This window comes from Balaenoptera ricei, chromosome 14, assembly GCF_028023285.1.
Source record: "Balaenoptera ricei isolate mBalRic1 chromosome 14, mBalRic1.hap2, whole genome shotgun sequence".
Classification (NCBI taxonomy): domain Eukaryota; kingdom Metazoa; phylum Chordata; class Mammalia; order Artiodactyla; family Balaenopteridae; genus Balaenoptera; species Balaenoptera ricei.
In genome coordinates this window covers 11,384,989-11,412,379 of record NC_082652.1, presented here as the reverse complement: position 1 = coordinate 11,412,379, position 27,391 = coordinate 11,384,989, and the positions used below count along the sequence as shown (strand labels likewise).

Sequence of the window (27,391 nt, the reverse complement as noted above, 5' to 3'; positions counted from 1 at the left end):
TATTAAAAAAAAAACAAACAAACTGTGTATCTTTATCATATGTTTCTTTGTTGGAAGAGGTCAATGAAGCAACTGGAAATGCAATACAAACATATCCCAAGTCATCTCTGTAGGCCAAACATTTTAGGGAAAGAGAAAACTATACTCTGAGAATCAAACTGAACTTAGAAATCCTTAGGACAAATTTGGATAACAATATAGAAGAAATTAAACAAAAAAACCCTATATTAAACAATACAGAAGAAATTAAACAAATTTAAAAGCTAGACAAAGAAATTTTTTAAATGGATTTTTAAAAAACTAGACATATTTATGCAAATTTTAAATAAAAAATCTAAATAAAGGCACTGTTGTGCTGGAGCCAGCTCACACTGGCTTTGGAAGGTTAGCTGTGCATACCTTTCTCCAACTCCACATTTAGTGATTCAAACTGATAACTTGAAATTGGCTATGGTGGGGATACTTACACCACAGAATTTGGCAAATGCTACAAAATGCTCCCCCTCGCCCCCCAGGGGGGTCATTGGTTAAATTTACCAGTATACCACTGGATAACGATAACTTTAAGTTATATTAAAGTTCAAAATATGCAACCAGAGGATTGAGATTCTGTGGTATGTTAGACAATTTTAGATAACTGCAACAATATTTGGAAGACAACTTTAAACCTGGGGGTATCCCCTAATATGAAGTTTTCTCTGGGTTTGCTCTCTATATAGGTCAGTTTTTATTCATTTTATTTTTGGCTCTGTTGGGTCTTCGTTGCTGCACGGGCTTTCTCTAGTTGCCGCGAGCAGGGCTACTCTTCGTTGCGGTGCGCGGGCTTCTCATGGCGGTGGCTCCTCTTTGTTGCGGAGCACAGGCTTCAGTAGTTGTGGCTCGCGGGCTCTGAGGCCGCAGGCTCAGTAGTTGTGGCGCATGGGCTTAGTTGCTCCGCGGCATGTGGGATCGTCCCAGACCAGGGCTCGAACCCATGTCCCCTGAATTGGCAGGTGGATTCTTAACCACTGAGCCACCAGGGAAGTCCCAGGTCAGTTTTTAGAGTCCAATCTTTAATAAGCCTACTATTACTTTTGCTATTACTTTTTAGAGTCCAATCCTTGATAAGCCTGCTATTACTTTTCCAGATTTCCCTTATACAAATAGGAATGTAAATTAAGTAATGAATATTACTATGAAGGACATATATCATCACTCATGGTATGGAGAATGGATATTTTTCAAATATTAATTCTAACTATTGTATATTCTTATATTTGTTAGCTGCCATATCTGCTCAAACTCTTTTTCTTAACTTAATATAGCAGAGAAAAGCAATCTTATGATGTTATACCAAAGCATAGAAAAAATATAGCAAATTCACATTGCCTAGCACATATATAGCAGTAACTCATTAAATAATCACTGGATAAATGAATTAACAATCATAATATGGAGTGATTCTCAAAAGTACAATGAAAACAACTATTTACTCACCCATTTCAATACAAGTGATCCCAAGTGACCAAATATCAACTTTCCCATCATACTGTCCTTCATCCATAGCTAAGATCACCTCTGGAGCCATCCTGCCAAACATAATGTACAAAACTCAAGTTGCAAATTAAAAACAAAATTCACCTGATAAAGTGATTCAATAAAATAGCTGTTTTGGGGCATATTCTAAGTTTTATCTGATAAAGTTATAATTTTCTTACACAAATAATTTGAAAAAACACTATTCAAAATATAAACAATACACTCAGTGATTTACATGAAACAATACATTACTTTCAACAGATCATGGTTCCATCATTTACTATCCTTTGATCTTGGCTATGTTACTTAACCTTTCTGTATATCAGTTTCCTCATCCATAATATGGAGAGAATTTTATTAGCTACCTCAGAGAGATTGGTAAAGGATTAATATGTATGAAACACTTAAATAAACTACTTTAAACAACATGAAGAATACTTTATGCAATTACATAAAGCAATATAATGAGATATTCAAAGATGTTACAAGTTAAAAAACAAATAAACTGGCTATAATAATGGATATTATTTTGTTTGTCCATAATGGATTTTCATTAGGAGGGTAAGGGCCATATAGTTTAATATGCTTTGTTCTCTATTAGTGTATGTAAGTAGTTGCTTAATAGATGCTATTTGATGATAGTGGAAAAATATTCAAATAGTAGCTGATTTTTTTTAGTAGGCAAGTAATTTTCCAGGGGTATAAGTCATTCTCCAAGATACAATGAAATTCCAATGTATCTATGAAAGGAAGGAAAGGAGTCTTGAATAGAATGGGGTGAAACTTTAAGTCAGAATGACAAGTGAGGTAAAGTATCAGAGAATTCAACAGAAACAAGAATCTGGATTTCTTTCATTGAAAGGTAAAATTTATGCTCATTGGCTACAGAAGGTTAAAGAAACTACCTTGTTCTCGCCTAGAGACTCTGCCTGAAGAGAAAAGTTCAAAAGAAACTTCAAATGAAGTCTAAAACCTGAGCTTGGTCAGTGAGTTGATAATCCTACTCAGTTTACACACAGTGACATCAACCTTATTTGAACAATTTAAAGTCACTGGAAATTTTATACTAAGTCTGAGTGTTTCTTTTTTGCTAGTGAGTTTTCTATCCTTCCTAATGAAATCTCATTTGAGACACATGGTTAGACACTGTCAAAAAAAAAAAAAGAACCAAACAAAACCAGTGCTATGAGTCCATCTTGTTTATATACACATATTTAAAAACTATGCCATGTTTTCTAATTCCACATACCAGTAAGGTGTGCCCACGAAGGAGTTGGCAGGAGAAGCCATTGAGGCAGATCCAAAATCAGCTAGTTTCACCTGACCTGGCTCTGTTAGAAGAATATTTCCTGCTTTAATATCCCTATAGGAAAAAATAAGAGGGTTAGAAAATTACTTTTCAGTTTTGATTATGGAATAGGTCAGAGCATGCAATTAATAAGACAAAAAGTTTATTAAAAAAAAACCTTGCTCAGATAGCCAGAAGGGGATTTAGTAATTACTGCATGTTGTAAGGGGGCCCAGATTCCTCGGTGTACTTACTGGTAGGTCATAGTAATTACTAAAAGGTAGAGCTTTCTTTAGAGCGAGGGAATGCAATGAGAAAAAAGGCAGACATGGCCGACAAGGAAACCTACTCAGTGGCTACACTTACAAAATCATATTAACTGCTGAATCCAGTCACCAACAGTATTGCTTGTGCTGGGGAAAATTGGCACAATCTGTAACTGCCTTTTTTTTTTCTCTTCCAAATTTTATGACATTTTTGGACTCTAAGCAAACCTTCAATGACTCTGTATCAACTACCTACCGATAAACCTCAACTACACACATACCTTTTCTTTCTTGCCTGTGACCCTTTCTCTCTGCCTTTAATTGTAACTGCAACTCTAAGGCATTTGAGGGTACATGTTATAGAGAAGGTGTTATTTTAAAAATAACACTGTACAGTAAAAAGAAGACCCTGAAAGATCAAAACAAACAAGGATTAGGGGTTAGGAAATTGCATTTCTATTGTATTACTACAAAGAATCTCAAGTGGTTACTACTAAAACTACTAGATATTTTATGCAGCAAAAAGTTTAAAAAACATGATTTAAAAAAATGTAATCTTCAGTATGAAAATTTGGAATGAGAAGATGTGGATGTACTCCTTATTCTCTTTAAAAAAGGCATGAGGTGTAATGAGTACTAGGAACTAAGAATTGTACGGTGATGGGCAATGGAAAGATAAAGCAGAGGGAATGAGGAAAACACGTTAAGTTGAAAATGAAAGGTTCAAATGCTCCCAAAATAACTTTTCCAAAAATCTTCCCTTGAAAATTCAGTTTCTTTCCTCATGAAGACATTAGGCATTGGCAGAGAGAGCTAAAAAAAGCATTATTTATTTCTCGTACAACAGAAAATATCTTTTCTCTAACCCTGGCTTGCCTTTTAAATCAAAACAATAAGAATCTGAATTTATTTTTAAATAAAGAGCATTCTTTAAAAAAGTTTTTTTGTCTTTTCAACTCTTTTTACATATTAAAAAAGATAAAGTGTAATACAGAATAAAACATTAAATTAATGTGAAAATTGAGGTAATAAAGGCACAGAAACCTGAACTGACTTTTATAAACAGGAGCAGGCAAAACTGTCATAAACAAGTTGGCATTCAGTAATGACATCTTAATACCAAAGACAGATAGATAGATAGATAGATACACACTTTAAAGTTTATACATATATATACTTTAAAATTGTCAAATCCGTAAATTACAGTTAAATTAATTTTATCAATATTTATTAGACATGGTTACGTTCATTCTTCATTCTTATGAATAAGCCAAATTCATGGCAGGAATTTTGGTCTGCCTATCTTGAGGGAGTTCTGCTTTGTGGTATGTACCAGTAATTGTGATGGCTACTCTAGGATGATTAAAACAGAAGCAAAAGGGGAACCTATGACTTAATAGTTTCATTTCTTCCTAGTAAATGTAAATTTTTTTTTCTTCTGTTTTTGAGCCATCTCAGGTCCTTTATGCCTATCTCATATTCCACTACTTGGCCACCATTCATTAAAGTAACAGTACTAGAAGTTCTTTACTGAGAGAAGGAAAAATTGGTAACAACATCTTTGTTAAGAAGTTAGTGGGGGGAAGTAGGTTGGAAAGAGGAGATTGGGGCTGTGATAAAGAAAATGTAACTTAGAGGAAAGCCTTGGACTAGGAGTTAGAAAATCTGAGTTTCAATCTTTATTACATAAACGCTAGGAAACTATGGGCAAGTTATTTAAATCTTTTTAAGTCTCAGTTTCTTCATCTACCAAAATGAAGACAGTAATACCTTCCTAAATATCTATATGGACTAAAGAAATGCAAAAAATGTAAAATTGGTAAAACAGCATATATTTACATGAGACTGACTTGTTATTTGCAACAGGAAAGGGAGAAGAACTCAGCTAGGAAATAAATATATGCAAGGAAGGCTAATTTTCTTTCCTTTTTTTCTTCACAGTATCAAAAGGTTGCTGGGCTCTTCTTCAAATTTCCCTGCAACACTATGCCTGGAGAATAGTTACCTACAGAACAGAGATGATATAAGTCTTTGTGGTTATATGGGAGAGACCAAGAGATAGGAACTAAATTCGGGCAACTTTACTCTTTACATCCAGAAGCATCAGCAATCTATTTGCTTCCCATAAATTCTTAGGCACCCTAAAAACTGGAGCATGCACTAATTTTCAAGGTTCCTTGAAGAGACAGTCCTGTAACCGAAACGAAAATGTAACTGGCCTCTAATCTTACCTATGAATCAATGCATGAGAATGTAGGTAGGCTAGCCCCTGCAAGGCACCGTGAGTAATGGCAGCAATCTCCACTTCCTGAAGTGGTTTTTTATGAACTGAGGGGAAAAAAAAAAACCCAAAAAAAACCAGGAATAGATGATCAGTTTCATTCCTATTTTTATTATATTATACAGCTATAGCAGGCTGAATTACATACTTTTTCTTAAATGACAATTTGGGAACATGTTCACCTAAATACACAGGATATATATTTTCTATAGAATAACAATAAATAATCAGATAACAGGAAACTGAAGCATAAAAACAAACAAACCCCTTCAAAATAAAATAAAACAAAGCCTGATATTCACTGCAAGGAATTGTTAATTTACTTGTCAGTTGCAAGTCGAAGCCACACTGATTCCAATTGGCCAGGCCCAAATTTACCAGTCCCTCTGACATTTTAAGTGTCTAGAGTGTTTTAGGTTGCATTATTCTCCTCTGCCGCAAGCCATGTATAAGTACCCCTTCTAACTACAGGTTTTCATTATTTGTGAAAGCAGCTAATAAGCAATTTCTATTCAGAGATCATGGATAATATAAGAAAGTTTTTTGGGTTTTTTTTAATGTAAATTTTAACTCAGTCTCTGGTTATAACAGCGTCTGCAAAGAACTGGGTCAGTCAAGAGATGTGAAAGGGTTAAATATCAATATAATTCGGATACCGATACCATCTACCTCTGTTTCATACATACACATGAATTTGATGTTTTTGGCTACACATACTACATCACATGACCCAAACATTTTAGTAGTAGTACCTGCCCTGGATGGGCCATGAACTAAAACAGCGGGAGGGCTGCTAATCATTACTCAGATACTTTCCCCGACATTGCAGAGATAGAGTCTGCATGGCTTATCCACATAACCCTTAAGTCTAAGTCATTAACCATTTAGTTTGCCCAAGGTGTGCTTTAATACAGGAGTAGACAACATTCTGGTCAAGGTAAAAAAAGAAGGGGATAGTGCTTTTATCCTTACCTTCTAACAAATCAGAGGCTGAGCCTAAGCAATATTCCATCACCAACTGTAACAGATTGAAATAATAACCAGAATAATGTAGGTTAATAAGAAACTGCTAAAACCAACCAACTAACCAAGGAACTAAGAATACTAGGAGAATAAATATTCTGATTTATCTGAACCTGTTATTGTTATTTCCTATTTGAAATCGGAATTTCTGTTTTTGTTATTTCCTATTTGAAATTGGAATTGGTCTAAGACAATATGGGGATTGTATTTAAGGATTTAAGGTGGCTAGGTTGGAGTATAAATTAAATTTTGTAACTTGGAAAGTGGCAGCCAAATAAATGAGCCAGTAAAATCTATACTGGGAATTATTAGTTAAATAATACAAACAAGTAAGCAGTAAATTCCCTATTTTCACATTTTAAAAAGTTCTGGGACTTCCCTGGTGGTCCAGTGGTAAAGAATCCACCTATCAATGCAGGGAACGTGGGTTTAATCCCTGTTCGGGGAACTAAGATACCACATGCTGTGGGGCAACTAAGCTCTTGCGCCTCAACTAGAGCCCATGCGCCCTGGAGCCCGCGTGCCACAACTACAGAGAGAAAACCCGCACACCACAACTACAGAGAAGCCCGCGCGCTGCAATGAAAGATCCTGCATGCCTCAGTGAAGATCCCGTGTGCCACAGCTAAGACCCGATGCAGCCAAAAAATAAAATAAAATAAAATAAAATTGAAAAGTTCTAAACAAGAAAACATAGAACTCAATCTAAAGATGTATCCTGCTATATATTATTACATTAGCTTGAATCCCTGAGAGAGATGGAATATTTCAATTTATATCTTAAAATATTTCTAGAACAATACTATTACATTAATATTGATATTTATTGGGTTTGCAATGTTGGGAGGCTTTTGAAAAGCAAAAATGAGAAAACTCTTTCTTTACTCTCATCTTAGATATTTTAGGCATTCCAGATTACTACTAATTTATAGCCAAGGTCAGAACTGGAGTGCTCAGTGACCAATCTCCACACATATACACACAAGCACACACACTCCTACAAATTATTATTTTGTTATTCTTTTTTTTTTTTTTTTTTTTTTTTGCCCGGCGATCTCATCCAGCCACATGGCTTTATTTATTTATTTATTTATTTATATATTTATTTTTGGCTGTGTTGGGTCTTCGTTTCTGTGCGAGGGCTTTCTCTAGTTGCGGCAAGCGGGGGCCACTCTTCATCGCGGTGCGCGGGCCTCTCACTATCGCGGCCTCTCTTGTTGCGGAGCACAAGCTCCAGACGCGCAGGCTCAGTAGTTATGGCTCACGGGCCTAGTTGCTCCGCGGCATGTGGGATCCTCCCAGACCAGGGCTCGAACCCGTGTCCCCTGCATTAGCAGGCAGACTCCCAACCACTGCGCCACCAGGGAAGCCCTATTTTGTTATTCTAAAAAAATACAATATGCTTATTATGAAATACAAATTTCCTATAATCACATAGACACAACTACTATTAACATACTGGTTCCTTTCATTAAAAGAAATAAATGTGAAAACATTTATGTATTATGTACCCTGCATTACTGGAATATTTCAGAAGGATATGAGATATAATATTATATATTATATTATATGTCATATATTATTATAATATATAATTGTACATAACATAACATACATATCTTATATTCTTCTGAATTTATTCCAGTAGCAAGGTACACAATACATAATATATCATATATCATACATATATATTATTATATATAATAAAGATATACATCTACATTATTAAATTTATTATATATTTATAGATGTAATTAAATATACATAATGTATAAAAATTATTCCATTTCTGGAATAATCTAAAACAATATGAGAAACTTAAAAGTTTAAAGTTTAGAAACTTTATTATAGTTTTCTGCTTTACATTAAAAGTAAGCAGATTCAGGGCTTCCCTGGTGGCGCAGTGGTTAAGAATCTGCCTGCCAATGCAGGAGACGTGGTTTCAAGCCCTGGTCTGGGAAGATCCCACATGCCGCAGAGCAACTAAGCCTGTACGCCACAACTACTGAGCCTGCGCTCTAGAGCCCGCAAGCCACAACTACCGAGCCCGCGTGCCACGACTACTGAAGCCCGCGCGCCTAGAGCCCATGCTCTGCAACAAGAGAAGCCAGGGCAATGAGAAGCCCGTGCACCGCAACAAAGAGTAGCCCCCGCTCGCCGCAACTAGAGAAAAGCCCGTGCACAGCAACGAAGACCCAATGCAGCCAAAAATAAATAAATTTATAATTAAAAAAAAAAAAAGTAAGCAGATTCAGAAACATTAATTTTACTTCTTATTGTGAAATGAAAGAGTCCACATAAGTGAATATTATAATGAACATTAGCCTTTTAGGTGCACTATTATTCTTTTTTCTTCAGCTTTATTAAGGTATAATTGACAAACAATATTTTTAATCAGTTTTGATGGAAACATTTCTCAACTGTATTACTTAATTTTCTAATTTCTTTTTAAAAATTTTTTTTAATTAAAAATTTTTTTTATTTGTTTATTTATTTTTTCGGCCACTCTGTACGGCTTGCAAGATCTTAGTTCCCTGACCAGGGATGGAACCCGGGTCCTCAGCAGTGAAAGCACAGAGTCCTAACCACTGGACCAGCAGGGAATTCCCTCTAATTTCTTAAATTATATAAATTAATACACACATATAATTTCCTTAAACTGAGTATAAGGAAAATGAACATAGAACTTTAGAACCGACTAGAGGATGTTTATAGTTATGTGTCTATTTTTGAAATTACACATTAACTCTGTATTTCTGTCCCAAACATTCTTTTCCCAATTATTCCATAACATGAGGGCACCTGAGCTGTGGCTGGCTGTTTGCCCTTGAAAATTAACAGCTCTAGTTGCTCTGCTTTTAAATTGTTAGGTCTGCTTTCTAACTTCCCCAACTTCTTCCTAAGGTCAAATTAGTTATGGCTATTTGTATGCATGTCTCCAGCAGCTTTAGTTCTATGAGTTCCTTCTAATTAGCCTATCAAATCCTTATAGACAAAGACTAGGTAACCAAACTTATTAGCATTCTATGTAATCTAAGAGTAAATAAGAGCTCAGAGGATTTTCTGAAGTTTTGAAACACATGAGATCTAGCACTTGATTTTGTTAACATTTATTCTGCCTGCTCAAAATCCCTTTCTTAAAAAAAAAAAAAAAAATCCTTTTCTTGACTCCTTCAAGACAGCTGAGATTGCCAGAGAACTGATTTCCACAGAATGAGATACTCCTCTTATTAATTTCTTCTGCTCAGTACAGAAGCAATGGCTCTAGATATCTTTAAGAATTGCTTGAGCAGAAAGGTTTATGTTTAACCTTTGATATTCTATCTGGGAACAAAAATTCCATTCCCTAATTGGAGATCATGTACAGGAAAGGACTTGTACATTGGTAAGTATTCAATAAATGATAGTGATATTGAATACTTTAAATTGGAATGTGCAATCCCATAAAGTACAAGGTATAGCATTTACTTGTTCTAGACAATGTCTAATGTGCTAACCTAAAATCAGAAACAAAATCATGTAAAATAAAAATATAGTAAGATAGAGTGGAAAAAAAGACCACTGCATTTTAATCATAATCTAGGCTCTGTTTGGTAAAAATCTTAGACAGTGATGGTAATATCAAGCACAATTCCAAATTTGGGGGGAATTGGAGTAGGGGATGAGAAATGACAAAGATAAAAATTCTAGGATGAGAATAAAAGGCACTGCTCTTTACTTTTGCAAATAAATCATTATAAAATGATGTTAACTTTTCACTCTCTCTTCATTGAGTGTTTAAGAATAAAATTTCCTATAGACTAGATGTCATGCTTAAACTAATGTATACCACATGGCACACTCTGAAGTAACAAATGTTAAATACTGATAACAAAAATCAAATGGGACAGAAATGGGCTGATAATTTTACAGACCAACGAGATAATAGAAAAAAAAGAAAAGAAAAAAATTTTAATAGGAAAAAATAAAAAGATAATAGAGGTCCTCTTACTTACCCAGGCGGTGTGCTCTTTCAAGTAACAACCTTTGTATTCAATAGTATTAGGGTGCTTCAATTGTTGTAAAAATTTGACCTCCTTAAGAATATCTTGCCATTTCTATTTAAGTCAGAAAGAAAATATCATAATTTTTGAACGGAAAACAGTATTTTATTTTCAAGTATACATATAAAATAGTCTTTTCATTATTTTAAATGGACAAAGAGAATGTTTAATACATGAAGAAGCAATTTAAACTTGCGTTATTTCTTGTTTTAGTACATATAAATTAAATCAATCACCAAATATATTATAATAAATCCATTACACTAATCCATGTTCTATTCCACAAAATAGTTGATTGAGGTAGAATATTAGGAACATTTATTATATGCTCCACAAGAAGGGAAAAAAAGAACTGTGATAAAGAAATGCTTAAAGAACTTTGTTTCTACTGTCAATTTCATATTAACTTGCTTATGTCAGTTTAGGTACACAATGTCTTTAACATACCTCATGTGCCTGCTTCCCACTATAGGACATTTTCTTAACTGCCACCACCTCACTGGTGTGAGCATATGTGGCCTGTGTTAAGAGAGTAGGGAAAAAAAGTTAAAAAGAATGAACAATGTTTCAGCCAGTTTAACTTAAATATTTGACTTGACTTTTATAACATTTCACCCTTCATTCTCACAGTCTAAAGATGCTGCAACTTTTGATAGGCTAGACAGACATTTCCACCCCATTTTAAGGTACAACTTCCCTTTATCCCTTTCCATATACATGCAAAGGCTATAATGTAAAAAGGGATTAAGGTTTAACAAAACATATCGAGTCAAAAAAGTCATATTTCCAAAATATCCATACTGGCTTCACCATGTAGAATGTCTACCAATGGAGAACCAGTTAAATAAATATGAAACAGTCATGTAATGAAATAAACATTAAGAGAATGAGGTAATCAATATGTATATATGGTAACAGTAAAAAATATCATGATAAAAAAAACCTGTACAATATGATCTTCTTTTTGCAAAATAGTAATAATGAGTATATGTGTAGAAAAAATTATGAAAGAATTTATACCAGAATATATATCAGTGGTAATCCCTGGATTATCTGATATATTATTATGTCTGAAAGAACTTTCCATGATGATGGAAATGTTCTATATCTACATCGTATATAGTAGCACGTCAAATGTGGCTAGTGTGACTGAGGAAGTGGATTTTAAATTTAATTTCAATTAACTTAAAATTTAAATAGCGGCTAATGTATTAAACAGTGCAGCAAAGGATAAGATTAATCTTAAGAGGGACTTTCACTTTCAAAGGTACTTATATTTTACAGTAAGAATGTATCACATAAATACATACACACATTTATGTGTATGTGTGTGTATTCATCTATAAAAGTTGCCTTGTCTCATAATTATCTCTATATATCTTCTCCATACTCAAAATATAACAGTTCATTGAAAGCACGCCTGAAAATCATAAATACCTCAGGTAATAATCTTTTCCTCCAAATTTACTTAAGAAATTTAAAACTATTTTTAAAAATTTTCAGAAAAATAAATATAAGACATTAAAGATTATCTAATCTTAGCCTTCTTTAATAACAGGGCTGGGCACCAGTGTCATACCCCTGATGTAAGTAAGCCACTTCAGTTCTATGATATTACTATTGTGGACCAATAAAGCAATAGCAGTGTTTCTGAAGTAAAACTGGAATTCACTCTGGTAAAATAAGGTCACCAATTTTAGAGAAAAACGTCTAATCAGTTTCTAAAATACAATTAAAGAAGCTCCTCAGAGCAATGTCTTCTTTCTAATTAAAAAAAAATTTAATTCCAACAATAAACAATAACGTTGATGTAAAAAGAATGCAACCCCAGAGTCTTAATGCCAAAATGCAGAGAAAATGGACACATAATAAAAAAAACTTTTTGTACAAGCACTAAGGTAAAAGTACTGATTACAAAAACAAGGTATCCACTAGTTACAGTTTTCAAATCGGCAGGACTCTGTAAAGGCATTTTTTAGGTATTTTATTCATTTAGAAGGTACAGACTGACTTTTGTTAAAAACAAAGATCTCTCACATTTTGCTGGCTTTTAAAATGTAACACTAAGGGACTTCCCTGGTGGTGCAGTGGTTAAGAATCCGCCTGCCAATGTAGGGGACAAAGGTTCGGTTCCTGGTCCGGGAAGATCTCACACGCCTCCGAGCAACTAAGCCCGTGAGCCACAACTACTGAGCTCGCAAGGCACAACTATGGAAGCCCGCGTGCCCAGAGCCCATGCTTCACAACTAGAGAAGCCACCACAATGAGGAGTGTGCGCACTGCCACGAAGAGTAGCCCCTGTTCGCCACAACTAGAGGAAGCCTTAGCACAGCAACGAAGACCCAATGCAGCCCCAAAACAAATAAATAAATAAAATAAAAATGTAACACTAAGACTGTGCTTAGATGACAACAAGAAAGAAAAGTTGATGTAAATTCAGTAATACAATGAAGGTTAGAGTGACTGTGTCTGTAAAGCGGATATTTTGGATATGAATCTATGTACTGTGTAGCTTAAGGAGCCTGGGAAAGGTTTAGAAAATGCTCAAACAATGATGAATATTAACTTTTAATGGGGTTTTTAAGAAACAAATCTGTACCCTTTATAGAAAGAAAAAAAAAAAGGCCCACACAAATGGAATCTGACAGTATTATCTAATTGCTTATTAAGGTTATTTATAATCAAGGCTTATTTGGAACAAGAGACATGAAAAAAGAATCACCCTAAAATAAAAATGTATTTCTTCACATTTATAGAGTTATCACTTATTACTTGATAAGTGTACTTGCTTATAGAACCTATCTACAGGGCAGAGACTTGAAATTTGAAAACATTTCCATTTATATATAGATGTGAAATTTTTAATCCATTTTATACTAGTTAAAATTCAGAACTGAAACAGAAACTTAAAAAAAAAATCAATATTTTAGTATAGAGAAAGGAAACTATCAATGGGGTTTCAGCTTTCCAATGCATCATACTGTATTATGAATGATTACAACTTCTAAACATTTCAAGTTTTATTCTTGAAACTTACATTCATACTTAACACTTCCAATAGTCTCAGAGGTCTCAGCAACCTTAAGCAAGATCACTGATTCACCATGTTCTTGGATTGGAAGAATCAACATTGTGAAAATGACTCTACTACCCAAAGCAATCTACAGATTCAATGCAATCCCTATCAAACTACCAATGGCATTTTTCACAGAACTAGAACAAACAATTTCACCATTTGTATGGAAACACAAAAGACCCTGAATAGCCAAAGCAATCTTGAGAAAGAAAAACAGAGCTGGAGGAATCAGGCTCCCTGACTTCAGACTATACTACAAAGCTACAGTCATCAAGAAAGTATGGTACTGGCACAAAAACAGAAATATAGATCAATGGAACAGGATAGAAAGCCCGGAGATAAACCCACACACATATGGTCACCTTATTTTTGATAAAGGAGGCAAGAATATACAATGGAGAAAAGACAGCCTCTTCAATAAGTGGTGCTGGGAAAACTGGACAGCTACATGTAAAAGAATGAAATTAGAACACTCCCTAACACCATACACAAACATAAACTCAAAATGGATTAAAGACCTAAATGTAAGGCCAGACACTATCAAACTCTTAGAGGAAAACATAGGCAGAACACTCTATGACATAAATCACAGCAGGATACTTTTTGACCCACCTCCTAGGGAAATGGAAATAAAAACAAAAATAAACAAATGGGACCTAATGAAACTCAAAAGCTTTTGCACAGCAAAGGAAACCATAAACAAGACGAAAAGATGGGAGAAAATATTTGCAAATGAAGCAACTGACAAAGGATTAATCTCCAAAATTTACAAGCAGCTCATGCAGCTCAATATCAAAAAAACAAACAACCCAATACAAAAATGGGCAGAAGACCTAAACAGACACTTCTCTAAAGAAGATATACAGATTGCCAACAAACACATGAAAGAATGCTCAACATCATTAATCATTAGAGAATGCAAATCAAAACTACAGTGAGATATCACCTCACACCAGTGAGAATGGCCATCATCAAAAAATCTACAAACAATAAATGCTGGAGAGGGTGTGGAGGAAAGGGAACCCTCTTGCACTGTTGGTGGGAATGTAAGTTGATACAGCCACTATGGAGAACAGTATGGAGGTTCCTTAAAAAACTAAAAATAGAACTACCATACGACCCAGCAATCCCACTACTGGGCATATACCTTGAGAAAACCATAATTCAAAAAGAGTCGTGTACTACAATGTTCATTGCAGCTCTATTTACAGTAGCCAGGACATGGAAGCAACCTAAGTGTCCATCGAAAGATGAATCAATAAAGAAGATGTGGCACATATATACGATGGAATATCACTCAGCCATAAAAAGAAACGAAATTGAGTTATTTGTAGTGAGGTGGATGGACTTAGAGTCTGTCATACAGAGTGAAGTAAGTCAGAAAGAGAAAAACAAATACCGTATGCTAAAACATATATATGGAATCTAAAAAAAAAAAAAAAAAAAAGGTCATGAAGAACCTAGGGGCAGGACAGGAATAAAGACGCAGACCTACTAGAGAATGGACTTGAGGACACGGGGAGGGGGAAGGGTAAGCTGGGACAAAGTGAGAGAGTGGCATGGACATAGATACACTACCAAATGTAAAAAAACCGATAGCTAGTGGGAAGCAGCTGCATAGCACAGGGAGATCAGCTCAGTGCTTTGTGACCACCTAGAGGGGTGGGATAGGGAGGGTGGGAGGGACGGAGACGCAAGAGGGAAGAGATATGGGGATATATGTATATGTATAGCTGATTCACTTTGTTATAAAGCAGAAACTAACACACCACTGTAAAGCAATTATACTCCAATAAAGACGTTAAAAAATACATAAATAAATAAATGGGAAAAAAAAGTAAAATAAAGCACAGGGAGCCCAGCTCTGTGCTCTGTGATGACCTAGATGGGTGGGATGGGGGGGGTGGAGGTGGGAGGGAGGTCCAAGAGGGAGGGCATATAGGTATACATACAGCTGATTCACTTCATTGTACAGCAGAAACTAACACAACATTGTAAAGCAATTATAATCCAATAAAAAAAAAAATCACTGATTCAAAATATATTTATTGAGAACTTACTACATATGTGTTTCTGATATTTTTATAACCATTTCCAGCTACATTTAGATTATTGTCAACTCTTTACTAGTGTATGGAAATATAAAAATTAAACATAAGCTTTTCCTTTTGCCCTATTTATTAAGCCTCAACTAAAACTAAAAGGTATTTATACCCAGAAGAACAAAACTAAATTATTTGCTTTAGGTGGATTATGGATGATATGCTGAGTTCAACAAGGCAACACTAGAACCCTAGAAACTTTATAGTTGTCTTTTAAGTGAATACAAAAATGAACGTGCTCAGACCTTTTTATCTTCCTTTAATACAGAGTTTCTTACTATTTCATTTTTACTGATGCTAATTTCTGAATTACTTATGTAAATCCAAATACACAGAGATATTTCATCAATAGTTTCAATTTTCTCTGAATATAATATATATTCTCAACTGATTGATTCTACAAGAGCTGTGCCAGCGTACAATTCACTTTTAACACATTTCCTGGCATCGTTCTGTGTAAAAGCTGTAAACTACAAAAAGTCTAACAGAATTATAGTGTTGAGGTATAAAGATGTTGGTTGCTAGACTCTGGTCTTTACAGCTTGCTAATATGATTCTGACTCATGAAAAGTACTAATTAGCAGTTCCAAATTCTCTGAGTTCTTCATAATTCAAATACTTACCAGGTACTCAAAATTTGTCAGGTACTGGGCTAAATGCTAGGGATAGAATTGTAAGTATGCCTAGTGCCTATCTCTCTTCTAGTAGTATAGACAGCAAAAATGAAATCATAATTAATATAAAATTGCAACTGTGATATGTGTTACAAAGAAGGGTATGTGTTACTCTGAGAACCAAAAAAGGGGGGATGTGATTAGGCAGGTCAGGCAAGGCTTCCCTGAATAAATGAGCCCTCAGCTGAGAGACAAAGGATAAAGTGGAGTTAAGAAGATGAAGATGGCAGGGGAAAACATTCCAGAGAGAACAGTTTATGCAAAGATCCTATGATGGATGATTAAAAGAAAACTTTTATATAATAACTAGAGCAATGAGAATAAGAGGGAATACAGTTCAGGTATAGAGGGATCACCTCATGAAGGACCTTACAGGCTGCCTACAGTAGGGAAGTTGAACTTAGTCCAAGAACAGAGGAGGAGACCCTCTGAAGGCTTTACAGAGAAAAGGTGATGTGATCATATTTACGTGTTTCCGCTCTCCACCAACCCTCAAGCTCACTGTGGTGTGGACAAAAGACTGGAGACAGACCAGAATGGATGCACAGAGATCAGTTTGGAGGTTACTGCAGTTGTCCAAGTAAGAGATGGTAGTCTTCTTGGTTATAATGGTATGAGTGAGAAGAGGAAGAATCTGTCAACAGGGAGGAGCAACATGGGTCATATTACTGTGGTCCCTGAGAAAATCCATTTTTAAGGTGCTACCTATGTGACCACTGTAGATAAAAGGTTAAGGCTTTTTTAAGTTTTATAGTAAAGTATCAGTTAATTCTCCTTTAAGCTGTTTTTTAAGTGCTTTATGGGCTTATAAGGGCCTGTACTCTACACTTTTGTATACAGGCAATATATAGTTAATGATTACATTTCAGTATCAAAGCCACCCAGGTATCTTTGTGATTTCTCTAGTCTATCATTATCAACAAATAACACATATTTACATGATGCTAGTCAGAATAGCTCGCAATTTAAAACTTAAGAATTGTTTATTTCTGGATTTTTCCATCTAATATTTTTGGACTGAGGTTGACCACAGATAACTAAAACCGTGGAAAGCGAAACTGTGGATAAGGGGGAACTACCGTACTCTAGCTAAACAGACAGGACTTAGTCCCAAAAGCACTGGGTCTTCTACAGCAATGTAGTTCTCATTTTATCCCTAGCACAAAAGGCATGTTAGTAAGTTTCGAAGCATACTTGGTTTATTGTATTTATTCTAAAAGAGAACTTTGAGAGTGGTCTGGCTGCTTTTTAAAATAGAAGAGTCAAACAGAGATTGCAACTACTCTCTGACTCTGGCCAAGAGAGATTCTGAGATGATGAATTAGTTATACAGTAATAGAAGGAAAGTAAGAAAAGATGATTGACTGAAGAAAGTATCTCTAAGCAAAACAAACAGGTCACAACCAAATATATACATAATGTTTCTATTGTTAAAAAGTTCAAAACCGGCGAAACCAAATTATATTATTAGGGGTAGAGAAGTAAGTGGGTACATATAAAGAAATATAAGAAAGTCATCATCATAAAAATTCAGCATAGTGGATTCTTCTAACAAAAAAGGGGCTTCTGGGGTGCTGGCAATATTCTATTTCTTGGCCTGGCTGGTGGTTATAAAGGGATTTACATTTTAATTATTCTTTAAATTATATATTAAAATATATAAGTGTGAATGTATTATACACACTTCTGTATATATGATATATTTGTAATTAAAAAAATCCTCTTAAAAAAATGTGTCTCAGTGAATGAGAAAGATAGGACTTTGGGCCATAAATGCTACTCTAAGCCCAAAGACTAATATGAGGGTATTAACTAGAAAATTAGCACCCACTTCAGCAATGGAAGGTCACTTAATGATAAAATGTACTTGAGTGGGAGCCAAGTATTAGACGGGGGTGAGTGAGGAGAAGTGGTGGTAGTGCTGAGTATAGACATGAAGGGACGAAAGAGCATTCTGAGAAAACTCAGGCTGAAGATTTGGCTAGAAACAAAAGGATGAGTTCAAGAAGCAATTAATAAAATCTCATTTGGAAGGACAACTAAAGATAAGCCCTATCCAGATGGAAGGACATAAAGGACCACTTAAAAAGAAAAGTCAAATACTGTTTGATTAAGAAAGAAATTAGGGCTTCCCTGGTGGCGCAGTGGTTGAGAATCCGCCTGCCAATGCAGGGGACACGGGTTCGAGCCCTGGTCTGGGAGGATCCCACATGCCGCGGAGCGGCTGGGCCCGTGAGCCACAATTGCTGAGCCTGCGCGACTGGAGCCTGTGCTCTGCAACAAGAGAGGCCGCGATAGTGAGAGGCCTGCGCACCGCGATGAAGAGTGGCCCCCACTTGCCGCAGCTACAGAAAGCCCTCGCACAGAAACGAAGACCCAACACAGCCAAAAATAAATAAATAAATAAATAAATAAATAAATAAATAAAATAGGGTTTTTAAAAAAAACTAAGAAATAACCATTGTAGAAAGGTGACCACTGAGTATTTCCCCAAGAAAATAATTAAAAAAAAAAAAAAAAGAAAGAAATTATTTGCTAACAGGTTTGGAGGAGAAATAGGTAATATTACTTAAATATTACTTGCTTTAAGGAACTAGTACTCTTAAGGAAGTATGTGTTAATTTGATGATGCAAACTTCTAAGGTTATTGAAATAAAGAACTATATTTTATGCAATGAATTTCAGGTGAATGATCTATGTTAACATTTCAGTCATTTCTCACTCTTCTCATCAGAAGATAATCACAGTCTTGGAATTCAAACTGACTCAATGGGGCTAAGCCTTGTATCCCTTAACCTAAGATACTGACTTAACACGATTGTTACTAAAAATCTGTCAGTCTATCTGTCTGCGTAGATGTCCACTTGTCCATCCACCCATCCATCCATCATTTACTGAGTTCCTACTATTCAGACATTATACTAGCTATTGGGGATATATCAAGGAACAAGTAGATATAATTCCTGTCCTATGGAGCTTATTATTTAGTGAGAGAGACATACATGAATCAAAAAATCTCACACATAATTATTCAATTATAACTGTAACAAATGCAACAAAGTACAAGCATAGGGTGTTATGAGACCATAAAGAAAGTCTTAATTTAGTGCTGGAGGGTTGAACAGGAATGGTTATCTCATGGATTTAACACTTAAGCTGATATCTGTAGGGTAAACAAGAGTTAGACAGGAATGGGGAAAAAATGTACAGTTTTCTAGGCAGGAGGAATAGCATATATAAAGGCCCTGAGGCAGAAAAGAGCTTGGCATGTAAGGGAAATGAATAGGGTTCAAACTCAAGCTTATAACTTTTTTACACTACTTTGACAGCAGAGTCATTTGATAAGGATACCATTGACTTGAATGATGCCTAGAATTCTAGGACTGGCTCTTCAGCAATGACTATTTGCCTCTACTGTAGACATCATTTAATTTGTAGACTAAACATTAAAACCAAGTGCATTTTACAAGTAATAGTTAGAATGTACAGAATTTAAACTTTCATAATTTGATCTAAACAATTTTTAATTACTTACAAAATAAACTGCTCCAAAACTTCCATGTCCAATTTCATGTAAACCAATAAAAAGTTCTTCAGGATCATCTTTGTAGAACAGATCAGCAATCTCTGGGTCCCTTGGCACCCCTTTCCGCATGATGACCAGTATGTGCAAGCACTTTGCTTTTGATATCCCAGTCAGCTTTCTCTCTCATTGACAAATATTTGGCGGATGGGGGAGTAAAATTTCAGTACCTGTAGAAAAATAAGGTTTGACATTAACTTATTATACATTTTGTTTGGTGGCAATTACAGATTCATATTATCCATAAAAAGCATCTTGGTCTTAGAAATTCATAATAAAAAGACAAGTAATCCAAAAGAAAAATGGGCAAAGGATCTGAATAGATATTACTCCAAAGATATAGAAATGTCCACTAACACATGAAAAGATGCTCCACACCATTAGTCATTAGACAAATAAAATTAAAAACACATGAGATATCATTTTCATACCCACTAGGATGGCTATTATCAAAAAGTCAAATAATAAGTATTGGTAAGGATGTGGGGAAATTCGGACCCTCCAACACAGTTGGCGGAAATGTAAAATGGTACAGCCATTTTGGGAAACAGATTGGGAGTTCATCAAAAACTTAAACACAGAGTTACAATTTGACCCAGAAATTCCCACTCCTCGGTATATACCCAAGAGAAATAAAAACACACGTCCACACAAAAACTTGGATATTGGTAGCCATATTATTCAGCAACAACCCAAATGTCCATTTGGTGAATGAATAAACAAAATATGGTATATCCATACCATGGAATATTATTCAGGGATAAAAAGGAATGAACTACTGATACACACCACAACACAGGTGAAACATTACACTAAGTGAAGGAAGCCAGTCACAAAAGACTACATATTGTATGATTCCATCTATATAATACATCCAGCATAAGTAAATTTATAGAGACAGAAAGTATTGAATAGACTTTTGGTTGCCTAGGGCTAGCAGGTGAAGGAGAGTTGGGGGTGATAGCTAAAGGGTATGGGCTTTCTTTTTAGTGTGGTGAAATGTCCTAGAATTCATTGTGGTGATGGTTGTACAACTGTTCATATACTAAAAACTCTTCAGTTGTACTCTTTAAATGGGTGAATTGTATGGTATGAAAATTATATCTGAAACACAAATCAAAACTACAATGAGATATCACCTCAAGCCAGTCAAAATGGTTATCATCAAAAAATCCACAAACAATAAATGCTGGAGAAGGTGTGGAGAGAAGGGAACCCTCCTACACCGTTGGTGGGAATGTAAATTGGTACAGCCACTATAGAGAACAGTATGGAGGTTCCTTAAAAAACTAAAAATAGAGCTACCATATGATCCTGTAATCCCACTCCTGGGCATATATCCAGAGAATAACATGGTCCAAAAGGATACATGCACCCCAATGTTCACTGCAGCACTGTTTACAACAGCCAAGGCATGGAAGCAACTTAAATGTCCATTGACAGAGGAATGGATAAAGAAGATGTGGCACATATATACAATGGAATATTACTCAGCCATTAAAAAGAATTAAATAATGCCATTTGCAGCAACATGGACGGACCTAGAGATTGTCATACTGAGTGAAGTAAGTCAGAGAAAGAGAGAGTGGAATCTAAAAATAAATGATACAAATGAACTTACTTACAAAACACAAACAGACTCACAGACTTAGAGAATGAACTTATGGTTACCAGGGGGGGAATGGTTGGGGGAAGGGACAGTTAGGGAGTTTGGGATTGACATGTACACACTGCTATACTTAAAACGGATAACCAGCAAGGACCCACTGTATAGCATGGGGAACTCTGCTCAGTATTATGTAACAACCTAAAAGGGAAAAGAGTTTGAAAAAGAATAGAAACAAGTATAACTGAATCACTTTGCTGTACACCTGAAACTATCATAGCATTGTTAATCAACTATACGCCAATATAATTAAAAGTTTAAAAAAAACTTAAAAAAAATAAAATGGAGAGGGGTAATAACCATGACTTTTGTCCTAGCTAATTGAAAACAAATGGGAATTAAAGATAAGAAAATCAAAATACCAACAACAGATTTCTGAGGAGAAGAAAAGAAAAAGAACAGGTAAATTATCAGTTACGCAGGGGGAAAAAACCTCAAAAGAAGAAATTTCCAAAAGGGGACTAAAGAAACATAAAGGTGATTATTCTGAATTGATCCACCCATTAATGGGTTAATCAAACAGTCTACAAGACTGCAAGATGAAGTATATATTCTTCCTGACCAATAGTTACATAGACACTTTCTCTAGTTAATGACAACTGCAACAGGCAACTGGAAAATGTCACTTAGCCAGCATGCCCAGCTGGATGTTCCTTTACTTTCATGGTGAAAGCTTTGTCTATGTAGAGACTACATATTTTATCCCAGATACCTGACTGACAATAGAGGTAAGACATGCAATGTGCTTTGGAGTATGTAGCTGCCTAAATAATTTTTCTTTTTTTTTTTTTGGTTGGTACTATGTAGATTTGGAGAGAACAGTTTGGTGAGAAAAACATTAGCGTTAAAATATATTATGATTCAGCTGCTATCTTTTTTATGAAAATATAATTCTGCTTTTGAAGTATATTCCTTTAGGTGTGATCTGTTGTACCTATAGCATCATTAGTGGTATTTAAAAGTTTCTACACCTGACAGTGTACTTAGACAAATGCAAAGAACAATGAGCACTGATTTCTAAGGAGCTAATAAATAGTCATTTAAATCACAAATTAGCTTAATTTTAGTTTACAATAATCTAAATTTTGGAAAACTTTATTTGTATATTACAATGACATTTCTTAGCATAAATATGCTTATTTTCAGAAGCTTATAAGGATGCAATAGACATGATTCTGTTTAATATACATAACTGTGGATAGATTTAACATTGATTAAGCGCTATCTTTTAGAATTTGGATTTTTGTTTTTACTCTCCCTCTCAAGATAACTTTGAGATAGATATGTGTGAGAAATACACAGTGGATGGCAAAACAGAATGCTAGGATGTGAAGGGAAAGTTGATAAAAGTATAATTGATTCAGATATTTTTGTTGAGCAAGTAAAACCAAAGATTTTTTCCCCCCAACATCACAAACTAATTGCATTTCTTTTTGATTTCCTTGGAGACACATGTAGAATAAAATGTAATTAAAAAAGAAAAAAAGAAAATTATATCTCAATAAATCTGTTTCAAAAAGCAGTTTGGTCTAATTAATACTGAAATAGTAACAGCTAACATTTATTAAGCACTACTATGTGTCAGGAAAGACTAAATTCCTTTATAAGCCAAGGAAAATCACAATAATTCTTTTAAACCATGCTAAGAAATTTGGAGTTTATATTGAGGGTAATGGGTAGCCACTGAAGGTTTTAAACATGAAAAAGAATTCCACCACAACACTGCATCTGTAATCATGAGTAGTCATCCTGCCAAGCCATGAATGCCAATAATCAAGCATAAAGTCAATATATCAATACTATTGAAAAAGTAACTTAAATTTAGTTACTTGTTAGGCAACAAAGTACATAAAGTTCAAAAGTGCTATTGCCTTCACTGCTTAGAGAACAGAAAAGAGAAACAACGGATTAAATCAAAGACATGCCGTTTGAGACCATGCCAAAAAAAAAAAAAAAAGCAAATTACAAAATGTCCGTTAGGAAAAACAAGAAGATCTATGAACCAAATTTATGAGAACTAAAATCTTTTCAATTACCAAGATGTATTTTAAACTTGAATATTTTGGCTTCAATGTGATTAAAGCTAAGTACTATGGATAACCATTTGGAGGACACACACAGACTACTAAGTCATACTATAGACTAAAGTGATTTTTCTAAAGAAATAAATATTAAAATGTAAAAAAAAAGAGAGATCATAAAAACTTCTAAAATAATTTACAGATGAGTATTTAGTTATTGAGCAAGATATCAGAGGCAAAAACCATAAACTAAAATCAGTAAGCTTGACAATACACAACTTATTTATCTTAAAAAATATAATGAATGGATTTCTGCTTCCAGCCAAGATGGAGTAACAGGACTGGATTTATTATCTACCACCAGAAACAACTAAAACACTGGAAAAACATGAAATTATGGTATTTTAACACAATGGATATCAGGCAAAGAAGGACAGTGATCCCAGACAGAGGAACAGCAAACAAGGAGAGCTAAAACTGTCCCAATTTAATGTCCTGGGAGAGTTTCCAGGCCATGGCACAGAGAGTAGGGGGTGGGGAAACCCAATTAAAGCCTGGGGCACTCCAGTGATGAGGGTCCAGGGTGAACAAAATGGCTAGAGTTCTCAGGGCAGAGTACTAAATAGAAGAGAACAGCACAGAAAGAAGATATGGAGATCAGCACAGAGTTCCCATCAAGTCTTCAGCTGACTACTGATCTATGCATGTAAGTGAGAAAACTATGCCAGGCCAGGCAGGGTGGGAAAAAACCCTATATGAAAGAATTAAAGAAAACAGTACCTAGGGCTCATGAAGAGCTGTAAATAGTGCCTGTTACCACTAGCCTGAATAGCAAATCTCATAATTCATGTGGAATTGTTTAGAGTACTCACAAGAGTCTAATCTTAGTAGCAGGAAATTACCATAGACTAAGTGCTGTTCTGGATGCCTAACAAAATTTAAAAGCAGGATCTTTATGGATTAAATTATTCCAAGTAGCTTAACTGTGTCCCAGAATAAAGCTCACAAATATTTAAAGGAATTAAAAAAAATATATAATATCCAAAAAGGTAAAATTCACAATGTCTAAAAAAAAAAAATCAGCAAGTATCCCAAGAAGCAGGAAAATATGACACATAATGATGAGAAAAATCAATTGGAACCAATCCAGGACTGATATAGATGATAGTTGCTAGATTAGCAGACAAGAGCATTAAAACGCTTATTATATCTGTATTCCATATATTTAAAAAGTTAGGAAATATTGAGGAAATATCAAACACATAGAGATAGTCAAGATATAAAGAGACACAAACTGAACCTCTAGAGGTGAAAGCTACAATGTCTGAGATGAAAAATACACTGCATGGGATGAATAGCAGATGAGATTTCAGAAAAAAAGGTTTATGAACTTGAAGATATGACAGTAGAAACTATCCAAAATGAAACACACAGAGAAAAAAAATAACAAAATAATAAACAACCAAAAAAAAAGAGCATCAGTGAGCTGTGGAACAATTTCAAATGGACTAGTATATATCTAATTGGAGTCCTTGAAGAGAAGAGAGAGATGTTGAGGCAGAGAAAATATTTGAAGAAATAATAGTGAAAAAAACTTACCATTCTGATGAAAATTATAAACCACAGATCCAAGAAGGTCAATGGGGCTCAAGAACAAGAATGAGAATAAGAAAAATGGGGAAAATTACACCAAACATATCATAATAAATTGCTCAAAACATGATAAAGCAAAAATCATGAAAGCAGCCGGAGACAAAAAACACATTATATATAGAGGAACAAGGACAACAATGACAGCAGATTCTTCACTGGAGATAATACCAGTGAGAAGACAATAGAGAAACATTTTTAAAGTGCTAAGTTCAAACTAAAATTCTGTGTCCCGTAAAAAGATCTTTGAAAAATGAAGGCAGAATAGAGGGTTTTAGACATCAAAAGCTGAAAGAATTCATGACCTGACCAGCAGCTAAATGCTGGTGGTCATATAGGAAATGCTAAAGGAAATCCTTTAGACATAAGCAAAAATCATACCAGATGGAAATAGAGCTTTACAAAACATTGAAAAAGCACTGAAAATGGTTAACTATTTGGTTAAATATGTAAGATTTCCCCCCATTATTTAAACTTCTTTAAAGTATAATTCACTGTTTAAACAAAAATAACAATATAGTGTGAGTTTATAACATGTAGAAGTAAAACGTATGAGAACACGAAGTTGGGAAGGATAGAAATCGAAACACAGTGTTGTAAAGTTATCATACTATATACAAAAAGGTATACTATCACTTGAGTATAGACAGCGGATTAATACATAAATGTGTATCCAAATATAAATACATATATGCATACATGTGTACACATGTGTCTATATACACGCTTTAAATAAAAAGACACAAGTAGGCTAAAAGGATGGAAAAAGACATAACACTAATCAAAAGAAAGCTGGGCCAGCTATATTAATATCAGGTAACGTGGATTTCAATGCAAAGATATTACAAAGATTATTTCATAATGATAAAAAGATTGGATCAATTTATCAAGAGAATATAACAATCCGAAATGCTTATACACCTAATAAAAAAAGTTTCAAAATACATGATTAAAAATTGATTTACCTGCAAGGAGAAATAGACAAATCCACAATTGTAGTTGGAGAGTTCAATATCCTTTCCTCAATAACTGATAGAACAAATAGACAGAAAATCAGTAAGGATATAGAAGACTTGAACAACACTATCAACCAATTTGATTATTGACATTGAAATATGATTAGTAACATTGATGTTTCGACCCAGAAACATCACAATACATATTCTTTTCAGGTGCACACAAAATGTTTACCAAGATAGACCATATTCTGGGCCATAAAACAAGACTCAATAAATTAAAAGGACTTACGTTATACTAAGTATATTCTCTGAACACAATGGAGTTAAATTAGAAAATCAACAGCAGACAGATAATATGAAAAAAATCCCCAAATACATGGAAACTAAATAACACAATAAAAAGTAATCCATGGGTCAAAAAATAAATCAAAAGAGAAACTAGAAAATACTTTTATCTTAATTAAAATGAAAGCAGAAGACGTCAAAATTTGTGGGATACCACTAAAGCAGTACTCATATGGAAATCTATAGCAATAAACTCCTGTTTTGGAAAAGAAGGTCTCAATCAATGACCTCAGATTCCACTATTTTTTTAAAAACTAGGAAAAAAAGAGCAAATTAAACCCAAAGTAAGGAGAGAAAGAAAATAATAAAGATTAAAGCAGAAATCAATGAAATAGAAAAAAACATAAACAAACAAAAAAATCAATGAAAGCAAAGCTGGTTCTCTGATAAAAGTAATCAAATTTATAAACCTTGCCAGACTGATCAGGAAAAAAAAATCAGAAGACATAATTACCCGTATCAGGAATGAGAGGGATAACATCACTACAGATTCTATAGATATCAGAAGGATAATCAGGGAGTATTATACTATGCAAATTGTACAACATTATGCAATTATTATTCAACAACTTAGATGAAGTGGATAAATTCTCTGAAAGACACAAATCAACAAAGTTTACGCCAGAAGAAACAGATACCCTCAATACCTCTGTATCTATTAAAGTAATTGAATTTGTAATTTAAAATCTTCCCACAAAGAAAACTCCAGAATCAAATGGCTTAATTGGTGAATTCAACGGAACATCTAAGAAAGATACAATATTAATTTTACACATCTCTTTCAGAAAATAGAAAAGGAGACATACTTTCTAGGATTAATTCTATGAGGCTTGTATTACCCTGACACCAAAGCCAGACAAAAACATTACAAGAAAGAAAGCAACAGAGTAAAATTC

General features: G+C 34.5%; 1 protein-coding gene across 4 annotated transcripts in view; it reads right to left on the bottom strand.

The window, feature by feature from the left end:
• Positions 1-27,391, bottom strand: part of TAOK3 (TAO kinase 3) — a 182,800-nt gene that overhangs the window by 61,755 nt on the left and 93,654 nt on the right. For 2 of the 4 annotated variants that reach the window (XM_059894253.1, XM_059894255.1), the window contains exons 3-10: positions 26,157-26,220; positions 19,807-20,024; positions 10,867-10,938; positions 10,372-10,473; positions 6,326-6,371; positions 5,304-5,400; positions 2,768-2,881; positions 1,477-1,568 (exon numbers count right to left, since the gene is read on the bottom strand). In XM_059894253.1, coding sequence (XP_059750236.1) covers positions 1,477-1,568; positions 2,768-2,881; positions 5,304-5,400; positions 6,326-6,371; positions 10,372-10,473; positions 10,867-10,938; positions 19,807-19,926 — 643 coding nt within the window. In that variant the 5' untranslated portion in view covers positions 19,927-20,024; positions 26,157-26,220. Of the gene's footprint in view, positions 1-1,476; positions 1,569-2,767; positions 2,882-3,353; positions 3,435-5,303; positions 5,401-6,325; positions 6,372-10,371; positions 10,474-10,866; positions 10,939-19,806; positions 20,025-26,156; positions 26,221-27,391 lie in introns of those variants that run through there. The other 2 variants (XM_059894254.1, XM_059894256.1) reach the window with 2 other exon arrangements.